General features: G+C 39.6%; 1 protein-coding gene across 1 annotated transcript; it reads right to left on the bottom strand.

Annotated features, from left to right (window-relative positions):
* Positions 1–1,182: 1,182 nt before the first annotated feature.
* Positions 1,183–21,108, bottom strand: AMACR (alpha-methylacyl-CoA racemase). Its single transcript, XM_040579306.1, has 5 exons — positions 20,770–21,108; positions 18,308–18,451; positions 15,695–15,855; positions 10,559–10,745; positions 1,183–1,984 (listed from the first exon to the last, which is right to left on the bottom strand). The coding sequence occupies exons 1-5, from the start codon at positions 21,017–21,019 to the stop codon at positions 1,575–1,577; spliced, it is 1,152 nt and encodes a 383-aa protein (XP_040435240.1). The 5' UTR covers positions 21,020–21,108; the 3' UTR covers positions 1,183–1,574.
* Positions 21,109–21,347: the final 239 nt, after the last annotated feature.

Below are 21,347 nucleotides of genomic sequence, written 5' to 3'. Positions count from 1 at the left end.
TGAAGGTAAGTGAACCTACCTATTTCCTTAGGGTGCTAGTAGCACATAAAGAGCTTGACAGAAATCTTCCAAACAGCAGCTAGTATTTTTCTCTACCTGCTGTGTGCCACCCTCAATGCAACTGATTAGTTTCTTGGTTTCTGAAAAACAAAGGATCTCGGGATCACTTAGGTGTTTTTTAAAGTCTTACCTGCCAAGAGAAGGCCTTCAAAGAATCTGCAGTGACATACCAAAACTGTACCTTGCAGGTCAGCCACCTGAGTGAGGTGGCTGATCCAACCTATGCTGAAGTTATATGAGCTTTTTCGACTTCAGTGATTTTGGAGTCAACACTTATGTGCCCTGGAGATGACATGTGATGATGTTTATTTTTCTCTAACACAACAAGATGCATCTCGGACCAAGCAAATTGCAAATCTTACTGTAAAGGTATATAATACTCAGGAATTTACATTAGTGTGATTATCAGCTGGAAACTGATCCTAGTAGATAATTCTTGCTTCCAGAAAAGTGTTTATGTGGTAGAATGTAACAGGTTTTTTATAGTAACAATGCTGACATTTTTGTCATGACACATGTAAAAAGAGCTAAGTGTATCTCAGCTTTGGAAGTCTTTGTAAGCAACAAACTAAACCTTGTAAACAGTCTGACAAAATCATCAAAACCCCTAAATCCTCATATCATAATTCCTGATGTGTTGGACTAAAGAAACCTGTATTAAAGCCATAGAACTAATTCTTTTCAAAAGCATATTTTCTTTTTCCTTGAACAAGACTGTTTCAAATGATTAAAATATTTTAATTTTGAAGGAAATGAAAACCACCACACAAGAACCATGGTTTAAAACATGTGCAGCTAAGGTGCTTACCATCTTTCCAAAAAGAGAGGAAAGGATGAATACTTAGCAGCTGCTTTAAATTTTGTCCCGAAGTGATTTTAATTTTGTTCTGAAGTGATTTTCCAAGCAACTGAAATTCCAAATGTAGTATCATCAAGAGACTGCATGAAGAAAATATAGTCAGGCTATTAAACAGTCTCTTCATGATAATAACTCTACAGCAGCACATAAGAAAACAGCATTATTTCAATCATTGTTTTGGTATGAATAGGGAAATGAATTAATATGGTAAGATAGAGAAAAAGAACCCCTTCTTATCTATGAGTAAACAACACAATCACGTATTTAGGAAGAATATAATTGTATTTTATGAAAAGTATTGCCTTTATGTCATTACTACATATGTTACAAAGCAAGGATGCAACTGAGAATTAAAAGAAACATTTCACAGGATACAGTATTTAAAGAAATATCTTGATGCTTCACAGCTACTTATTAAACCGCAAACTGTGTAGATCTTCAGAACACAATTTTGGCATCATTCTAGACTGCAGACCATCCAGGTACACAAGTAGTAACTCCTACTGTATTGTTTTCAATTAAATTTAATGCTTCAATAATTATTAAAAAAATATTTAAAAGCAGTATCATGCAAACATTTATTTGTCATATAATTCAATTTTAATGCATAAAAATTTCCTGTATCAGCCTGAAATTTGTCTGATCTGCATAGAGATTATAAATTAGCTTTTGGTTTACTGAATTCTATTACTTTATCAGAATAAAGTTTATCAATCTCTTGCTTAGTAAATCCATATTCTAGAAGTATCTCTTCTGTGTGTTCTCCTATAAAAGGATCTCTTTTAAATGATGGAACAGCAGGGGTCCTTGATAGAACAGGAGCAGGTCTAGGACTTATCTCTTCCTGATCGTTTCTGATAAAAGAACTCCTTTGTTTGTTATGCTGATGTGAGGCAACGTCATCAAAGGATAAAACAGGGGTCACACAGGCATCAGTACCATCAAATATGCTGCACCACTCAGCTTGTGTCTTCTGTGCAAATATGGATGCAAATTTTTTCTTCATTTCGGGCCAGTCAGAGAAACTCAACTGACTGGGAAGTTCCTGTGAACCTAGCCCAAGACCTGAAAGGAGAAAAGCAAAGTTCAATTACAGAATAGCTTAGACTCATTACCAAGTGCTGCCCATAACTGTGTGTGTTCCTTGAGAAGCTGATGTTTTGCAGAGAGCCCAACACAGCAGAGCATACTAACTAAAAGTCACTTCAAACTTTTTTAGGGTATCTATGAGGGGGAGGGAGCAGCAGAATACAATGTTCTATTATTTGCAATTAAGACAAAACCACATCAGCTACAGCCTTTTAACTAAGTACATATAATAAACACTCATTTGTATAAACACTTCATAAGAGCAGCAGCTGCCTAGAGATAACATTTTGTCTTGAGAACATTTTCTGTAATAGTTACTGCATTCTCTACTTGGAATAGCGACACAAAAGTCTGCTGAATGGGTCTTGGACTACAGCAATATATTTACCTCATAGAAGCCACTACATCTGCCAAAGCTGGACATTCAGGAGGCTACAGTGTTTGAAGTCCAACACAATTGGGTTATTTCTATGCCAGAGATGAGAAGATGGAGTGGATGGATATACCCAGACTTGATGTGCATGGGGTAGCTCAGCTGCAGGTGCCTGCAGGCCGAGTGACCTGCTTCTTGACTCCCTCAGTCCAAATGGACTCCAGCAGTGTTTGCGGCTCTCCCTTCTTCAGCACACTACCCAGGTTCCAACTCTCCACTGCTGCTCTTTTGGAAAAGTGAAACACATAGCCCTTACACTCACTAACTGCTTAAGAACCCTGCTTCCCAGAAGACTGGCTGCATGGACCACCTAGGTATGCAATACACACATCCCTTCTGAGACACAGGAGCAGAAGATGGGCACACAGACTTTGTACTGAAAATTTCTTGAACTAGGCACATTCTAGGCCCTCTCCTTAACTAAACACCTTCCCTCTCATTGGGGCATTTACATCTCTCCTGTGCTGCCAGCTTCCCATGCCTCTGAAGGATGTGACTGTTCTCAAGAATTCTGCTCTCTGCAACCCCTACTCTTCCATTCTCCTACCCCAAGGAGGTGCAAAAATTGTTCTCACTTCTTGTAGGGTTTACCTCAAAAAGGAGGTAAGAAACAAGAAAGAGAAAAGGCAATTAAACCACACTTTCAAAATGGAGTTTGTACAAACACAGGTATAAACAGACTCTATGATACCAAACAGAAATCAGAAGTGGTATATTCAAGGCTGTCCAAACAGTCACATCTTGAAAATCAGAAGCATGAACACAGCAGGAAAAATTCAGATAAAGCAAGGGTAAGAAAGAAATTAGAAAGGCTAGAAAACAACTATCACCCTAATACTTAACAAAGAAAGGGAGCTGCTTAGAAAACCACAGTAAAACCACACTAAAAGGCAGAGAAAATGTGGAGTTCTGAAAACATGTATTTTTGAGCATTTTTTCTTACACCTTTGCATATCTGGTATCAGATTGATGACTTGACTTGCACCTGTTAGCAGGCTTACCTAGTAGATGTTTGTTTGTAGATATAATTTACATAGAACTCCTCTGATCTTTAGCTGTAGATAGGCAGAAAAAACTTCCTGTATCATCTATTTCTACCACTTCTTTATCATTGGCAGGTGTAGACATATAGCTACTGAACCACACAGGGGAGAAGAAAGGAAGATCATGTCCATTCTTCTGCTATGCAAGTTCTTAATGCTCATAATCTCTACTACATGCACTTCTTGGGGCTCATAGTCTCCCCCAGGTTATCAGAATATTTAAGAATATCACTGTTGATCACAAGATTCTTAAATAGTAGCTCTGAAAATGAATACGTGCTTCGAAATCTTACTTTGGTAATGCAAAGGAAAACAGAGAAATTGCCAACCTCCAGACTCAGAAATACAGCCTTGAAGTTGTTCGTGTTTAGAAGAAAATCAACACAATCAAAGGCAGAATAAGCATTTTCATCTCTTATTAGAGATTCCTACAGATATCAGAATAAGTATTACTACAAGGTAAACATCAGTCCTTATTGAGTTACCAAGTCACGTGCGCCTTAGATCACTAAACTTAAAATCTAGTCTTCATAAGCGATCATATCAACCTAAAAAAAGATCAGCTGAAGATTACTCGTACTGGTTGAGCATCTATAACTAAATAGAAGCTAACAATGCTTTCAAAATTAATTATTAATCTTTACAGTATAAAACTAAAGATGAACACTGCTATGTAGTTTACTTAAGAACTAGGATGAGAGGCAAATTCACTTTCGCAGTAAGTAACACTAAGTAACAACAAACTATCCGAGATTCTGTCTCAGTACATGAAATCTTGTCAGTTGGAAACATCGTAAGTATTTATTTGCTTATTAATTATGGTTTGGGTTCTAGTAGCCAGTCCAACAGGAACAGAGCTCTGCCATTACCCCATTACCAATTATATTTGAAGATCATGCCAGATTGGAAAGTTGGCTGAACCTAAGAGTACATGCTCTAGCAAAATAGAACAATATGCAGAACCTGGAATTTAATATTATATGCTCATTTTCCACTGACCACTGAAGACTTCAGCTTTAAATAGCACAAAGCAACAGCATTTAAGCACTACAGCTCCTCATTTTCCAGCCTGTGCTAACCATTTGTGGTGCAGATGAACAAAATCACAGCAGGAGTGACTGCGTCAACAAGGGAACAATTATACAGCACAGAATTGTTTGGGATACCACAGGATGACAGATTTCACCCAACATAATCAAAAGCGAAGTATCCTTTACACAGAGTAACTGGTAAGACAATCACAACTTGCTTCCAGGGTTTTTTAATTCAAATTTTCAAGTAGGGATTTTTGTTTAGAAAAGCCCAGGAAGCTACCCTAGTACAGCTTTGAAATAATTTTTGAGAAACAGCAAATTAAGTCTCCTTACAATAATACAGCTTTAAGTCTCCTTTAAATGCTATAGCTTTATTGACATATATCTGCATGTCATTTATTAAAGCAACAAATTGAAATCTCTATTTCTACAGATCTTCTTAGACAAACTGCAGTAAAATTAGGCATCTATTTCAAGAGAAAGAAAACAGTAAAATTAATTAGATAAATCAGCAAAGTTGCTTTGGTACACTGGAAATCATTCAAACAGTTTCTCACAGTACTTCAGCCATACCATTTTAAAAGTTTATTTAGGATCCCTAGTAGAGCTTTGTTCAGGATTTTCTTGATTTAACTTGCTGATTTTCTTTTCCAAATTGTATGCTCATAGCACAGTAATTTTGAAATTATGTTACCACAACATGACTGAATAGAACCATTTAATATGGGAATCCTTAATTTTGGCCCAATCCACAGCCATAAGGTATATGTCACTGCACTCTCTCTAAACATAATTACTGAACTTTAGAATATTCCAAGACAATAGTGAAATTTCATTAAAGTAACCACGTAAATAATTTTTTAGAAAGTGGCAGTCCAGGAAAAGGTTGATCAGGCCCAGAGTACTACCACAGCATCACTGCAAATGCATCCATAGCTGTAATCCAAGTTGACATATTTAATTACCACAATTGCAAATATTCTGATGCAGCAAGAACGTGGACCTCTACAGTACTTGTACAATGTAATTCTTATAATGATAAGTAAATTCAAATAAAACTTAACATTATATTAACTGAGGATATGTAAAATGTAATGAGGAAACTGTTCATCCACGTTGCATGTCTTGACAACAGCGTATTGAATTCAGTACATTAGCAGATTTTTAATACAGTACACAATACTTTATAATCACAAAATGGAGAGCCCTGTGGAAATCCTTCATAATGATGTAAGCTCTGTTTTTCAACTGCTTCCTAAGTTTTTTCCTTCTTTTTAAATAGAAGTCACACAATATAGGAATATCGTAGTAGTAAGAAAGCAGTGCTATCAAATACGTGTTCAGAACTTCAGTGATTGTTAGTGCTTTTCACATCAGTTTAAGTTGATACTAAGTTTACCTCATGTAACTGAGTTTTACACCATGTGATAACACAGAATCAAACTTTTACTCTCACCTGATAAAAAAAATTTACTGTGTTCTCCATGCCTCTTGTAGCCTGGCTACAGCAACACTAAGCACATATTTACTAAAAATCAAAAGAAACCTGCAGAAGCAATTTACAGGTCAGTTGGAAGACATTCTGTCTCTGTCAAAACATTGAGACTTAATATTAGTAGCACATGTTTCTTACATCAGATTTTTCATAAGATGCAAAGGCATTCTAGATATTTATTGGTTGACTTCTGTAGTAATAAAATCAATATAAGCGTAAGGATTACAGCGTGCTTGTTAACATCCAATAGTCTATAGTGAGCCCAGAATACAATTCCTAATACTACAGCTACTACAGCAATTATTTACTGTATCTATTTTATATAGCTTCATTTTCTCATGTAACCTTTTTACCTTTTTTTTTTTTTTTTAATTCAAAATTTGTGGTAGGCAGAAATTTAATTTTCCTTGCCAAGCACAATCTACAAAGCCAACAATATTCTCAAAGATTCTGCATTTTAAACTTAAGTTTCCCTCTGCAGACCCCTTAAGAACTTTCCCTGCCGTGTCATTAATTGCACGCGGGTCCAGCACTCGGTTCCTAATTCTGCAGGGAAACACTGAACAAAAACTGAAGGGAAATTAGTTTCACTTCTGCTAAGCAGAATTCTGTGAGCAGTGAGAAATGATTCAGAAATCCTGTTCCTTTCTAAATTCTGCAATCTTTAAATCTGCAACTCTTACATTTACAAGGATAAGGGTGTTGCATTATCATTATATAGGTGTGTCAAAAGTAACCTACCCTCTGGCTTTTGAACATATTCTATCTGGAACAGCACCAAATTGTTCATCAGCAGAAATGACCAGAATTATGGGGAAAAGGTATGAAATAAAATTATGGCATTTTTAACTGGAACTTACCATTTTAAAACTACTTCAAAGCAGGGAATTAATGCCTGGGACTGACAATTCAGCCTAAGTCAAAGCTCTTTGGGTTTGTGAATGAGCAATACATTCTCACAAGCAGTTTTTAATTCCCTAGAACATTCAAAGGCTTAAATTTTGAAATGAATTTCTGCAATAGATACCCCAGAAAGGAAAAAAAAAAATCCCTAAACCACAAGAAGGATCTGCTGTCCTGATTTAGTACACTTGCTTCAGAAAACTTGCAACCGTAACCAACTGCACAGGATAAATATTTCCTATGTGAAAATCTGAACAATTCATAATATGCACCTAAACTACAATAAAGAAAGACCACTTATTTTAAATGCAGCATCATGAAAAAAAACTTGAATTGGTCTGATACTTTAAACAACATACCTCTACAAAATAAACAAAGAAAACTGATTGACTATAAACAAGTACAGATTGTGATACAATGAAGGCAATAAGCACAATTTCCATAGAAGACTGTAGTCTGTATGCTGCATTTTTTAAATATGACAGAAACAGCCTGAAACACACACAGCTGCGACTGCAGGTGTTGCTTACTTACAAACAGATGCACCAGTTCTTTATTGCTGGAATAACTGTTTTTGAAGCGTAAGCTGTTAAAAGTCAAGCCCTTTCTGTGCATTGTAAGCATAAGGAATACTTTCAAACATGAAAATAAAGTTGTCCAATGTGCGTGCCCCAACATAGGCAGATGGATCCACCGTTGTGGCTCCAACTTTATGCCCTAAATTTCTGAGAAATAACTAAGAGAAAAACAGAGATTTTTAGCATTTTTGTCAGAAAAGAGTTACCTAAATAAGACAGAGACCTGTCAGTGATCATATTATATTGCCTGGCCACTGGATTCATCCATCAGAGCTTCTTTCTAGATAAGCTGGCTGTCTGGTTGAGAGAGAAAAGCCTGAGTCTTGCCCTATAGCAGTGATCAATAGAAGGCAGCTGGAGTGTCCAGCAAAGGTTCATGGAGAATAAGTGACAAACAAGACCAGACTTCATTACAGAATTCATTTTCTTTTTGAACAAATAAAGATTCCATCCCACTCTTATAGCTTAAAAGTAAGTTCAATTCAACTTAATCTCCAGAGAAGAATAAAATCCTGCAGCCATGAATACTATAGGTCAGTGTTTTATCACTTTAAACCAGACATATGGGTATTTAAGTAAGCAGACTTTCTCTTTTCTTGTTTCCTTTATATTAGATACAGGCATTCTCCCTGAAGACATGTATTGGAATTCCAAGTTCCCTAACTTCCAGCGCAAAAGCTTACATTCTACTTTGATACTGTTTTATATTTCTTTTTGTTCTCCAACTCCACTTCTTGTAAGCAAAAAAGTCTCAAGGGACTGGATGAGAATAACATTTCAAAGAACTGCAAAGTGCAGAATTATCAACTATATACTTTCTTTTTCAAGATTGAGTAGCTTAGAACTGGAGCTTGCAAACAAGTTGTTTTTCTTAGCACAACGAGGGACAAATTACCAACTTCTTCAGCCAAAGAACATGGCTCTTCCAAACTTGACAGTGATCTGGGGGCAGCACATAATGCTGGACATGTCCCTGTTGTCACTCCAGGAGCCTGCCTTATACATTTGATGCATCACTATGTACCAGTCTGGATATTCTATGCAATTGCATGGCCCTTTTTGACCGTGGCACAAGAAAAGCAGTCATTTACAGCCACAGATGTGCAAGAACTTTGGGAGCATCACAGGTTGCAAGAGAACAAAACCAAAGCATAGAGAACAAGATCTCTCTTTGGGATCCTACTTACCAAAGGCATACCCCACCTTACAACCCCTGTACCTTCATTTCATTTTACCATGCTTCTGTATTTCAAAAAACTCTTGGAAGTGCAGGCCCCAGCACTGACTATGCTCTTGTTGGCACAATGCAGCTGACTGGGGCTGAGCTGGCACTTCCCTATGAGAGAAATTGCCGCGGTTTGATCCCAGCTGGCAAATGAACAACACACACCCACTCACTCACCCCCCTTTCCCCGAGCAGGATCAGGGGAGAACTGGAAGGGTAAAAGTGAGAAAGAAACTTGTGGGCTGAGATAAAACCAGTTTAGTAATTACAAAATAATAATATTAATAATATTAAAAATGTTAAGGGGGGAGGGGAAAAGATAACAAAGAGAGAAGAAAAAAAACTCCAAGAAAGACAATGATGCAAACGAAAACAACTGCTCACCAACTGACCAATGCCCAGCCAGTCCCCCAAGCAGGGACCCCCTTGCCAACCTCCCCCTCTAGTTTTATTGCTGAGCCTGACATCATATGGTACAGAATACCCCTTTGGTCAGTTCGGGTCAGCTGTCCCAGCTATGCCCCCCCAGCTTCTTGTGCACCCCCAGCCCCTCACTGGTGGGGTGGCAGGCGAGGCAGAAAGGGCCTTGATGCTATATAAGCTCTGCTCAGCTGTAACTAAAAGATCCCTGTGTTACCATCACTATTTTCAACACAAATCTAAAACATAGCCCCATACAAGCTGCTATGAAGAAATTTAACTCTATCCCAGCCAAAATCAGTAAACATAGCCCATGCTACAATTTAAGTAATAATCAGTGGGGAGGGACTGAGCAAGAATACGGAGTTACTCCACCGGCACCCTCACTCACCAAAGACTTACCACATGTAAGTCATGCACATTCAAAAGTCGTTCACACAATACTGAGCACATCCACTTTAGGTATATCCTTTGTTGGTATTCCTTCTACTTATTAAACATAACAAAAACTGCATTTGGAACTTTTTATATCCTTCATATTCAGAATAGTGGAAAGAGAATAAACACAAATTCTTTTCTGAATTTTTTATATTTTTATAAATGCTGTACGGAAAACATAGCAATCTACCAAAGGAGCATCACAGAACAAATTATTATAAAATTAAATAACCAGTAAGAAGCTAACAGCACAACTGATCAAAAGCTTGAAGTATACAAACAGTTCAAAGGTAAAGAGCCACCTGCAAATTTCTGTTTTAACTTCACACAATTATTCTGCATGACCCATTCTAATTTCTCAAATATTATACCTTCTAGTCATATTTTAAGAGTATTCAGTCAAATATAAAAATTATATCCATAGTTGGGCACTAAAAACACTCCAAAATTGTGTGGTTGAAATTAATTTATAAAGCTGGCTTTTCTTCTAGAAAAATTCTGCTCTACCAAGAAATACTATGAACTAGTTCCAATGAATGATTTCTGAAACAACTTAAATAGTTTCTTATTAAAAAAAAATATCATATCACAAATAACTGAAATTGCTTGAAATTTTATTTGCAATACCAAAGAATTAGGTCTCCTTTCTAAAGTATATTGACAATCCCTTGAAAAAAGTGGGTTCCAAAAATAGTTGTTTAGTGCTTCAGCCACATCATTGACTACCATTACCATAACTCCGGAAGAAAACCTCTAATTTAAGTGCAGTTTCTGAGTGTAAGATGAAGAAGGGATGAAAACTAAATCAATTGCTAGAAGAAAAAAGTTAACTAAACTGCATACTACTACCCAATTTGTTTCAAGAAATGTTCCACTTTTACAAAGAAATCAACATAACCAATGTCATGATGAATCAAACCCAAGATTAAAGAATTCATTCAGTCACGCTTTGATGATGTGAAACAACTCCAAGCTACTTACCATTTATTAACTGCTCATAGAATTGAGGCTCAATGGCACCAACAGCCATGTATTTTCCATCAGAGGTCTTGTACGTCTCATAAAATGGTGCACCACCATCCAGCAGGTTCTCACCTCGAGGTCTGTTCCAAAGTCCCAAATTTTGTGATTTCCACAGGAAAGAACTTAGGTAGGCTACTCCTTCTACCTTGAAGATTACAAGAAAAGGTAACAGCTTCAGTAAATCAGTCAGCATGTTACTTTAATCTTACATAAAACAAAACAGCAGAAAACTACTACCAGTTCTGTACTTTAAGATTTTTAATGACAAAATCTGTAGCAAGCAGTTCAGTTTTTAAAATTTTCAGTTACAGTTTATATTGCATACAATAAATCATCTAGAATTAGAGAATGAATATAAATGTAATAATGCAGCTTCAGATAGCTAACACACTTCCAACGCAAAAAGTTTCCTCGTTTAGCAATTTTAGAATCATTAGGAGTTCCCAAAGGGAATGTAACTAATTTTAGGTGATGGGACAAGCTTCTTTGCTCTATAGAACATGAAGCATCTGACAGCCGTCAAGCCTTCTAAACTTCTGGAAATCAAGATGTAAGTATCAAATTTTTATCTCTACCTCTTTGAATTTACTGATTATAGTAAGACTGCTATTTTTAGAAGAAAACTGGAAGGAAATAAAAGGTTAAAGCTCTCTTACACCATGGAAACTAGGAAGCTCATCTCCATCAACTAAGTAAAAAAAAAAATTACTCTCCCACTCTCATCACTGGCAGTGATATAGACATAGCAAAGTAATCTCTAAACAGGCAAGTGTCTGATGAAAACACTAGAAAACATGATCAATCCTGTTCCAACTTGCTCCTTAAAATTTTGTCTATGTGGAATATCACCAGATGAAAATTCAGTTTGTTCAGCCTTCCAATAATTATCAAGCTTGTACCAGTCTTTCCAAGCCAAATCACATCCTACAGTTTTGCTCACCAGCATAACCCATTTTCTTCCAACTGCATTAGAAAAACTGTAAAAGAACATGAGGCATTAACACTGTATGGCCACAAACATTCCAGTGGAACAGAGAAAAACCTGAGCTGTATCATTTTGAGTATCATTTTGATTCATGCATTTTCAGCTGTGCAAAATTAACCTAATATTGTCTATAGAGAAAAGCACAGAGATTGTACCAAAATAAAAAGTTGCTGAATTTCCATGTGAATTTTCATGCTGAATTTTCTACCTTTCTAACCAAGAATTTAAAACATGCAGACCTTTGAAGTATTTAGCCATTACGGCTTCTCCATTTAATGTGTGCTACTTGGCTTCTTTCTCAAGTACCTGCCACAAGGACAGGAATACTTCTGCCCCACTTGTCACATGTTAAAGTCAATTAAAATACTTCCATATGAGAAAATACTGTATACCTTCATCTACATGTTTGCAAAATGATTGCAAGGATATCAAAATAGTGTTTGCTTTACTAATAATCTCATCTTGCACTGCTCACATCAACAAAAAAGTGCACAAAACCACACTGGAAGTAAGGGTAATAATAGATGGGGATAACATCAGAATGAGCTCTAACCGCAAATAAGATTTTGGTGCTGATGGAACTACTTACAGTACCTACATACAGTGCTACTTACCCTGGAAACACTTAGAATTTTTAAGACAGCACGTATGTTTTGGACTGGTATAGGGACTTTAGAAATAACCCTGGCTGGGCACCGGGACAGCTAGCTTCTGCCTGAGGCCCACTGCAATTCAGAGACAAGTAAAAAGATGTCTAACATCTACACCAAATGCCCAGAGGCATGCTCAAAAAACACCACACACATTAACATGGTCACGTTCTTTAAAACTTGAAAAGGACAACATGGGGAGACTCCACTTAAGCCTAATGGCAGAATGATTATACAGTAAGAGCTATGTGTTTCAGTTGATGGTTCCTTCATGTTAAAAACACCAGCGGTCTGAAGCAGCAACAAGAATCCAGAGGCACCACCCCACTGGGTGACCCGTTGGCTCCAAAAGTCTTCTGTTCCCTCTTGCAGAGTGAAACAGTTCAAACAAAACTGAGCGTGAATCCACACCAACCTAATCTTTATCCTCGTGACTGATGAATGCCTCTAGGATGTGGGAGTTTTGATTTTTAATACCTCCAGGCTGAGAAAAACACGGAACCCCAGTCTTCTGCTGGACACCTAAATGCTCTTGCCATGAGACTATTATGCAAGCGTTCATTACCCACCATCCTCTTTTGTGGCTGTCTTTTCACAAAGGGTGAGTCATGCTTGGTCAGATGCCCACCATCAGTAGAAGGCTCTGTGTCTGAATTTGGAGCGAACCTAAATGTGGCCCCAACTCACATGCCTCTATTCCAGTGTGGTGCAAGAGTGCAGATGTACAATTGTGCCTACTGACATGGTTCTTGTGGTGTCCACTCCACAGCCTACTCAGCCCATGGGAACTATCAGGCTCACTGTAAGATACCTATGATCCCTTTAATGTCCAGAACAGGCAGCAACTAACATGTACCAATCCAGATCAGGCATCTAATTCTCCTAATGTAGACAGCTGAAACGCTGGACCCAGCATCTACTTTTTCCGCAGTGCAACAACAACACCAGACACTGTGAACAGATGATGCAGATCTAGCCCTTCGACTGATCCCCTCTATGCTCTTTTTGTATTAGTTCGGTTTCACTAACTGGAGGAGCTCCTCATGTGTATATTACTGATCATAAGAAGCTCTCAAGCCATTTTCAGCTTTCAGCATAGTAATTAGAAATAAAAGATAAATAACAAATTCTTCTGTAACAAAAATCTGGATCTCAATCTAGAATTACTAGCCTTAAAGACAAGAAATAATTATTTTTTAGATTACTTCAGAAAAGTAGGCATTGCTATAAAAGAAAAAAATAAACAAGTGGTCAGGAAAACAACCTGTGAAGATGAAAACTTAACAAAAGTAATCCTGAAGGAAAAAAGCTGCTAAAAAAAGAAATTCATTTTCCCTCTTCTACCACAGAAAATTCCACCATGTGTCAGATTCAGACCACCTAAACAGCTTAAGTAATAAGCCTACTAAATAAAAAAGAATGTTAAAACAAAATTACAGCTGAAATATTGCTGCAGTATTATGATTTTAAAATATCTACTTCCATGATATTTAGACATAAAAGCAGGCTCATCAACCCAGTCTATTTAATTGTCTTTGCTGATGATGATGCATATTAAGTTTTTCAATTGTCTCACTGAAAGTCTGTTCAAGTGAAAGGAACATAACAAAATGCCAGGTAAAGTACATCCCGTGATACCGGACAATATTCCATCCATTTCACAGGATGCCAGGAACATCAGCAAGGAACTGTAAATTCTGCAGTTATAATGAGACAAGAAAAAACTGAGAAGTTTTGAGGGCTTAAAAAAAAACCTCAAAAAACCGCAACACATTCCATTCCCAATGAGTCACAGATCTCATTAGGACATCAGTGGACTGACTGACATTGATTCTTTCCCTTAACGAATTCTTTTAGTGGTTTAAAGTACCAATAGTGAAAATACGGTAATACTCCAAACTACAAGAAATATCTTTTTAAATATTTGAAGACTTGTCACAATTCACAGTTTTTTCTTCAGAAATATACAAACTCCTTCAGTTTTCCTTCGTAGGTCATGTTTTTAGACTCACATCATTTTTGTTGTGTTTCTCAAACTCCTTCAAATGGCTCATTTTTTTTTGTGAAAGATGATGGCCAGCATCAGAAACAGTATCTTCCCAAGGCCTTATAAATGTTGAATAGATTAGAAGAATTACTACAGAAACTTTGTTGGCTCAGTTTCCTGTTTATACATCCTAATACAGTGAGTGTGTGTTTTACAACAGCATGACATTGTTGACTCATGTTCAGCTTGTGACTACTACAAACCCCCAGGATTGTACTTTAGCCAATTGTTCTCATACTGCATTTGTGCAGCTAATTGTTTCTGCCTAAAAGAACTACAGAGCAGTGGTCTCCATGAATTGCAGCCAATTTTTTTCAGGCCATTTCTCCAATTCGAAAAGGTAATTTTCAATTCTAATCCAAGTGTCCATGTTCTTCCCACACATGTATTATCTGTAAATTTACTAAAAACTCACTCATCCATCATTCAGCTTATTGGAGAAAACACTGAAAAACAACCCCAACAGACATCTGTAGAGCTCCAGTTGGTAAGTTTTTCATTTTGACAATCAACTACTAATAACTGCTGCTGGGGTAAAAAAATTAGACCAGTTTTGCACTGATCCCATAGAATTTTCATATAGACCATAAAGCTGTGGCCTGCTTCTGAGAATGTCATGCGAGTTTGTCAAAAACTTACTGAAGTCAAGATAGCTAACATCCCGTACTGTTCTCCTATCTTCAAGATCTCTTCAATAAAGGGACATTTTCCAATTAGTATAATTTATTTAAAACTTAAAATATATTTAAGTCCAAATCATAGCCTTCACTGTATCATAACATCTCGAACAGAGGTCAAATTTTAATTGCAATGCTCTTTAATAAAAAAAAAAAAAAAAAAAAACAAACAGAAAAAGAGACAGAGAGAGAAAAAACACTTGCAGGTAATATAGGTTTCAAGGATAAATGTAAACATGTATTTTTCCTCTGTGTGTAAGCGGGTAGCCTTGCAGTGAAAAAATCCATAGTATTCATCATTAAGCTAATTTAGCCTTTCATTTATTTTATGCCACATTAACACAAAGTGTTTGAAATCGCCTTCTTGGCAATAATCCATAGCAGTGTAATTATTCAAGGGAACAGTGCTTCTAATAGGACAGTATCATCCAATATATACAGCTAATATTTTCTGAAGAAGGCAGACTGGTAAAAGGAGAGGTAGGGAATGGCACAGGGGGAAAGCCACAGTATGTGTCCCATGTCATAATGATGCTATGGCAACAGGGATATGTGAAAACTGCTTGCAGCTGAAGAAATAGTGATTTTATGAGATTAGTTACCTTCCCTTTCCCAAGTTCTCAGTTTTTAACTTTATGAATAGTTGCAATTTTCTCTCTTTTACAGACTTAAGAGTAGAAAAAAACCCAAACAAGCAAACCTAAGAAACCCCACCTTCCTTGAGACCAAACTTACCATACTTGCATCAACAATCTGCCCTTTGCCAGACTTGGTACGTTCATAAAGGGCTGTAATAATGCCCAATGCGCACATGACACCTCCACCAGCAAAATCAGCCAGAAGATTTATGGGTGCATACGGATTTTCATTTTTTCTACCCAGCTTTGACAGCACACCTGACAGTAGAGCAATCAAAGCAAACATAAGTATGAAATTAATTATAAATATTCATTTCTACAATTAAAGTTTCATTATTTTAAGACCATGCAAGTAAACAAAAAATAAAGCAAATTCTACCAACAGTTTTCTGTCTCAGCTGTGTCTTAGCAAATAGGTACTCTTTAATTCACAAAAGAATATAAGAAATCATATCAGTGCATTTAAGTAAAGAGACTAATAAAAGTCTCACAAATAAACCATTGATAATTTGCCTACATAGAGACAAAACTTCATCTAAAAAACCTTTGTATATGCATAGAACCTCCCCCCTAAAAATTCAAAAGGCATTATAAACATGACTCTAAGCAACTTTAAATTGCTGTTCTTTGAATCTTTCGAAGCAAAAAGGCAGAGGTACAGTCTTCTGTGCACATAACCCATGAATAATAATCATAACAGAGGATTTCATGCTGACAACCATACGTCAGGCCTAACCTCCCTCTTCAATACCTTTGGGGAAAAAAGGCTGCGTATAAGAGGAGTAACACAGAAAAGTTACCTCTGACTGCATGCAACATAGACACAGAGAACCTATGTTTATGCCAGCAATTATGCAGAAATGAAAGGGAACAGAGGAAAGGCTAAGCCAGTTTACTTCAGACAGAGCCTCTGAACCTGCCAGTGTTTCTCCGTTATCCTAAACAACCTCTTTACTGTCACCTTACTCTTTGTAGTTCCCTCACAGTGACTCCCTTCAGGCAAGCAAGGAACTCTGCAGTACGATCATGCCTCTTATGCCTGTAGCTTAAGGTCTAAGATTTGCAGCATGGATGGTCAAAATTTTCTGAGAACTGCATGCTTCTTCTGATGCTTTGCTTAGTTAGCTAATGGTCTAATGCACTTCCTAAGTGCAAGCAAACGAGCGCACTGTATAAAGAAGTTTCCAAAGCCTGTAGTGTAAGCATAAAGCCCTGTCGCTGACTAAAGCCTCACTTCTAACAGTCTAAAGGTCGTCACAGGCACCAGCAGATTAACATAATAACTTATATCTAGAGTTCCTAATGCAAGCCATTTTTTAGTTAAAGAAAGCCAAAGCTCATCAGGAAAATAATCAGGGGACGAGATACCATTTTTGAGAAATTACACCTCTCGAATACCTCGTCCTATTTCCTTTAAATATGCAGAACAACTTGATGTGTGAAATTTCAAGCAAAATTATTTCATTTTAGGAAGGTATCACTAACCAAAATACCACTGATTAAACCAGCTCCAGAGAAAAAAGCACTTATTTTTGTAAACAAAAAGTACTACAGTCTAAGGTACTGATGGACTATGCTGTTCCTCTACTGACTCTTTCCCTATGCTAATAAGTAAAAATATCATAATACTTTGAGATCATCTGGACATGAAGTCAAAAGCGTTTCAAATGAGGCATCCTTTCTTTACTCTTTTAATCTCTGACAATCTTAGATAATGAGAGAAGACTGAACACATCTCTGAAGAAACTTAACTCTACAACACAACTTCCCAGAGCAGGTGATACAGGATCACCACACCTGCAGTACCTGGCCTTTGCTGGGGCTAAAAGAAATACTTTATCCAAGAAGTTTTGGGCCACTTTCCCCCCCCATAGGCTCAGAGAAGCAGCAGAGACAGCAGCAGCGTGAACACCAGTAGGTGGGGCCATGCTGACTGCTATCAACAGAGTTGAGTAATTTTATTATTGTTACTGCATACTTGCAGAATCATGACACTTAAAACCAGCATACTGTCTACAACACCGTAAGGAAGCAATGCATTGGCACTTTATTTTAAGCCTACTTTTCTTCTGGTTGGTATCAAGCAGAAAAGCGCAAAAGCTCAAATGGCTGAGGCCACCTGGCTCTTTGCTCAAAAAAACCTGCCCACACACATGCAAAATAGCCTGCAGCCCTTTTGGAATTTTAAGAATAGAGATTTTCTAGGAGAGAGGCCCTGAAGAAAGACAAAAATGCAAAAAACCTTCAGCCCTCTCTTCAAAGAGGAAAACTTTGCTCAGATAAAATAGCACACAGGAAAAGGCCTGAGAAGACATGCTGACCCAGCCTAACAGCTCACTGCTGCTGCCAAAATGAGCAGCCCGTCCAGCCCGTATTTCTTCATTTCTTGTGCAGACTTTATGTTTGTTGGATCTCTTAATTAACTGCTTCACCTCAATAACCTGGTGGCAAAACATCCTCATTTCTCCCGGCCCATTTTTGACTTGTGAGGGAGCTTACAGAGGGGTTAAGCAAGTGCCAGAGGTGACTTAAAGGAAGCAGGAGAGAGAAGGAAACGCTTTCACCAACAGAGACGCTTCAGATGTGCTCAGCTGTTCAATCAGACTGCACTTCTAATAATTTGAGCTACCTGCAAATAACCTTTCAATACATTCTTGAGTCTTGATTTAAGGGGGTAAAAAACCTTATTTGACAGGAAATTACAGCGTACCTGATAAAGCCAAATAATTGATATCATGACCTGCAGACCTAGCATATTTTCCTGTCTGGCCAAACCCAGTAAGTCTAGCATAGATGAGTCTGGGATTCTCCTGTAGAAGGATCTCTGGACCAAGCCCCAGTTCTTCCATGACACCTTAAAAAGACAAAGGCACAGAATCCTAATTCATGTTTAGTTTTCTTAAGATTCAAAATATACATGGTTCAAAGTTAATATACAACAACAGATCTGAATTGCACTTTATGAAGTAACACATTCTAATTCAGTACCCATATTACCATGTGAACATTATAAATTACCAACATACTCCATACAGTTTGAATACAAGACAATTAAGTGGAAATTAAGCTTTAGGATTCTTCCTTTTTTTCAGCTTTTTTCCAGTTTTACTTCTCCAAAAGTTTGCCATACAGCTTGCTGTAATCCATGTACTGCTGAATGAGACAGAAATCTATCAAAAAGCTTGTTAAAAAATAGCGGGGGGGGGGGGGGGGGGGGGGGGGGGGGGGCGGAGGAAGGGGAGAGGATGGGGAGAGAGCAAAATCTTACGTTTTCCACATTAAAATGACCTGAAATTGCTTTCCTCTTTCATTGGAATATACTTTCCTCACCATACTAGCCCCTCTGTACCCCATGTGTTCCTCTTAAGTCATTGATGCAAATGGATTGTGCCACTATTCCACAAATTATATGCAACAATTGCACAAAAGAAAATGTGTTCTTTTGTAATGCAGAAAGTAAGGAACTTTTAGGAATCAATGAAATGTAGATTTGGTCAGCATGGGTTTACAATAATCAAGACAAACTCTGATCTCGCAGTTTCAAAAGAAGCAATTTCAAGTTGTAAAACATGACAGTTTTTTATTGTCTCAGTCAGCTTGGTCAGACCATGGCCTATAATCTATATTGACACTACAGGAAGACACATTTTGGAGGGCAAGACATGATGTAACTTCAATGCCTATTCCACCCTAGAGTCTATTATTGCAACTTGTTTCACAGACTAGTCCATAATGTTACTAAATCTTCAAATTCCTTAAGCTCTGTTTCTGTTGTCTTACTTCCAAGGCAGTGGCAAGTATCTTCCTTACTTGTCATGCCAAGGACAAAGTGAAATTTCATGAAGCAAGATTTTCACAAGCACTAGTGAGAACTGGGTGCCAGATTACCCCTGGTGTCACAAAGTCATTGTTAAAAGGTGAATGGTACATGTGTATGTAAAGAAACCCTCCTGCCACTTGGGCCCTCACCTTCTCATTGGCTCACACCAGCTTCATGCTGGATCACAGATTTGCCTAGTTCAGTTACAGGCCCATAAAACCTAATATTGGCTAGTTACAAAATTACCTGCATTTCCAGATTAAAAAAAAAAAAAAAAGCCAACAAAACTAAAGAAAACAGACATTTCCATAAGAAAAAAATACATCCTGTTAGAAAATAGAAGACTAGTTACAATCAGAAATGGAATTTAATGGCTTAATTTTGTTTGCACAGCTTCTGAGGCACAACACAAGAAATTCTTAAGGTAAAAACCATCATAGTCATAAAACCTTGCCTTCAGTAAGAAAAGCATTACCTGTGACAAGGTTACATGAGCCTGTTTATGATGTGTGATGCTTCACTTGCTACAGCCTTCTATTTCTAAACCGGCTGCAGAAACGCCACAGCACTTCAGCTGGCTCCTCGCTGAAGCACAATCATTCATAGCACAGTTTGGGTTGGAAGGGACCTTTAAAGGTCGTCTGGTGCAACCCCCTGCAAGCAGCAGGGACATCTTCAACTGGATCTGGCTGCGCAAAGCCCCCTACAACCTGACTGCGATGATACTGTTCACAGCGGTACTGCTCACCCCGGACCATCCTGGAGGTGCAGCGGGGATGCTGAAACCGCCCGCGCGTGAGCAGCGGATGAACGCCCGAGCGCGGTTTATGAACAAAGAGCATGTCAGATCTCTAAGTCTCCAGAGGAATAGTAAGCTCTGAGACTTAGACCACCATCTGCTATGTCTGACCCACGTACCAACAGTGCAAATGTGAGGTGAACTGTATCGGCAGGCCTGAGCGCCACCCGGGGCCGGCGCCCGGCGGACCCCCCCGGCGCAGACACCCCCGGGTGCCACCCAGACACCTGCTCTGTGTCCCGGCCAGTGGGGCAGGGCCCCGGCCGGGCACCTTCCGCGGCGCCGTCCCGTCCCGCCGGCGCTGGCAGGGCTTGTCGCGCCGCACAGACCCCGGTCGGCCCCGCGGCACTTTCCACCCCGTCCCGGGAGACAACCGCCACGGGCCCTGCCCTTCCCACTTCCAACCACGCATTCCCAGAGGTCACGGGCTGACAGCCGTCCCCTCAGCACCGCGGCCCACGGCCCTTCGCTGCCGCTCGCACCACAGCGGCTCCGCCAGGCCGCTCCCCTCCCCCCACAGGGCCGCCCCCGGCCCCCAAGGCCGCCGCCTCACCGTGGCGGAAGGGCTCGATGAGGACGTCCGCCCCGCAGCACAGCCGCCGCAGCGCCGCCGCGCCCGGGGGGCGCTTGAGGTTGAGGGCCAAGGAGCGCTTGCCGCGGCCCTGCACGTCGGTGGCCATGGCGGAGCGCGGCACCCGGTCCACCCGCACCACCCAGGCCCCGAAGTCGGCGAGGATCATGCCGCAGAGCGGCGCCGGCGCCAGGCCCGCCAGCTCCAGCACTCGCACCCCGCTCAGCGCCATGGCGGCTGCCGCCTGCCGAGCGCCGAGACGTCGATCCCCGCCGCCGCCTTTAACGACCGCCCGCGCCGCCGCGGCGGGCCCGGGGCCGGGCTGAGCGCCCCCGCCAGCCTCGCTGTGCCGGGCGGGGCGGGCGGTGCCAGCACCCTCCCCGCCTGTGCTCGGCGTTGCTGCCCGGGGCCTGAGGAGGCTGGCGTGGCCCTCGCCCCTGGAGCGGCCCGTGCTTGCTCCCGGGCCCCCGCGGCTGCCGCTGCGAGCCCCCGCGCTGCACGGAGGCCGCCCCGCTGCCCCGGGGGTCTGGTCAGGAGGGGGGCGTTCTCTGGCTGCCGGC

This window comes from Falco naumanni, chromosome Z, assembly GCF_017639655.2.
Source record: "Falco naumanni isolate bFalNau1 chromosome Z, bFalNau1.pat, whole genome shotgun sequence".
NCBI lineage: Eukaryota > Metazoa > Chordata > Aves > Falconiformes > Falconidae > Falco > Falco naumanni.
This window is presented reverse-complemented; position numbering and strand designations above follow the sequence as displayed.

Bases quoted from the DNA above. Each gene is read 5' to 3' on its own strand.
- AMACR (XM_040579306.1), bottom strand. From the start codon at position 21,019: ATGGCGCTGAGCGGGGTGCGAGTGCTGGAGCTGGCGGGCCTGGCGCCG. The intron at 15,856-18,307 runs GTACGCTGTAAT...CTCTACTGTCAG, and splicing joins CAATTATTTGGCTTTATCAG to GTGTGCTGTCAAAGCTGGGT. The intron at 10,746-15,694 runs GTAAGTTTGGTC...GTAATCTTCAAG, and splicing joins AGATTGTTGATGCAAGTATG to GTAGAAGGAGTAGCCTACCT.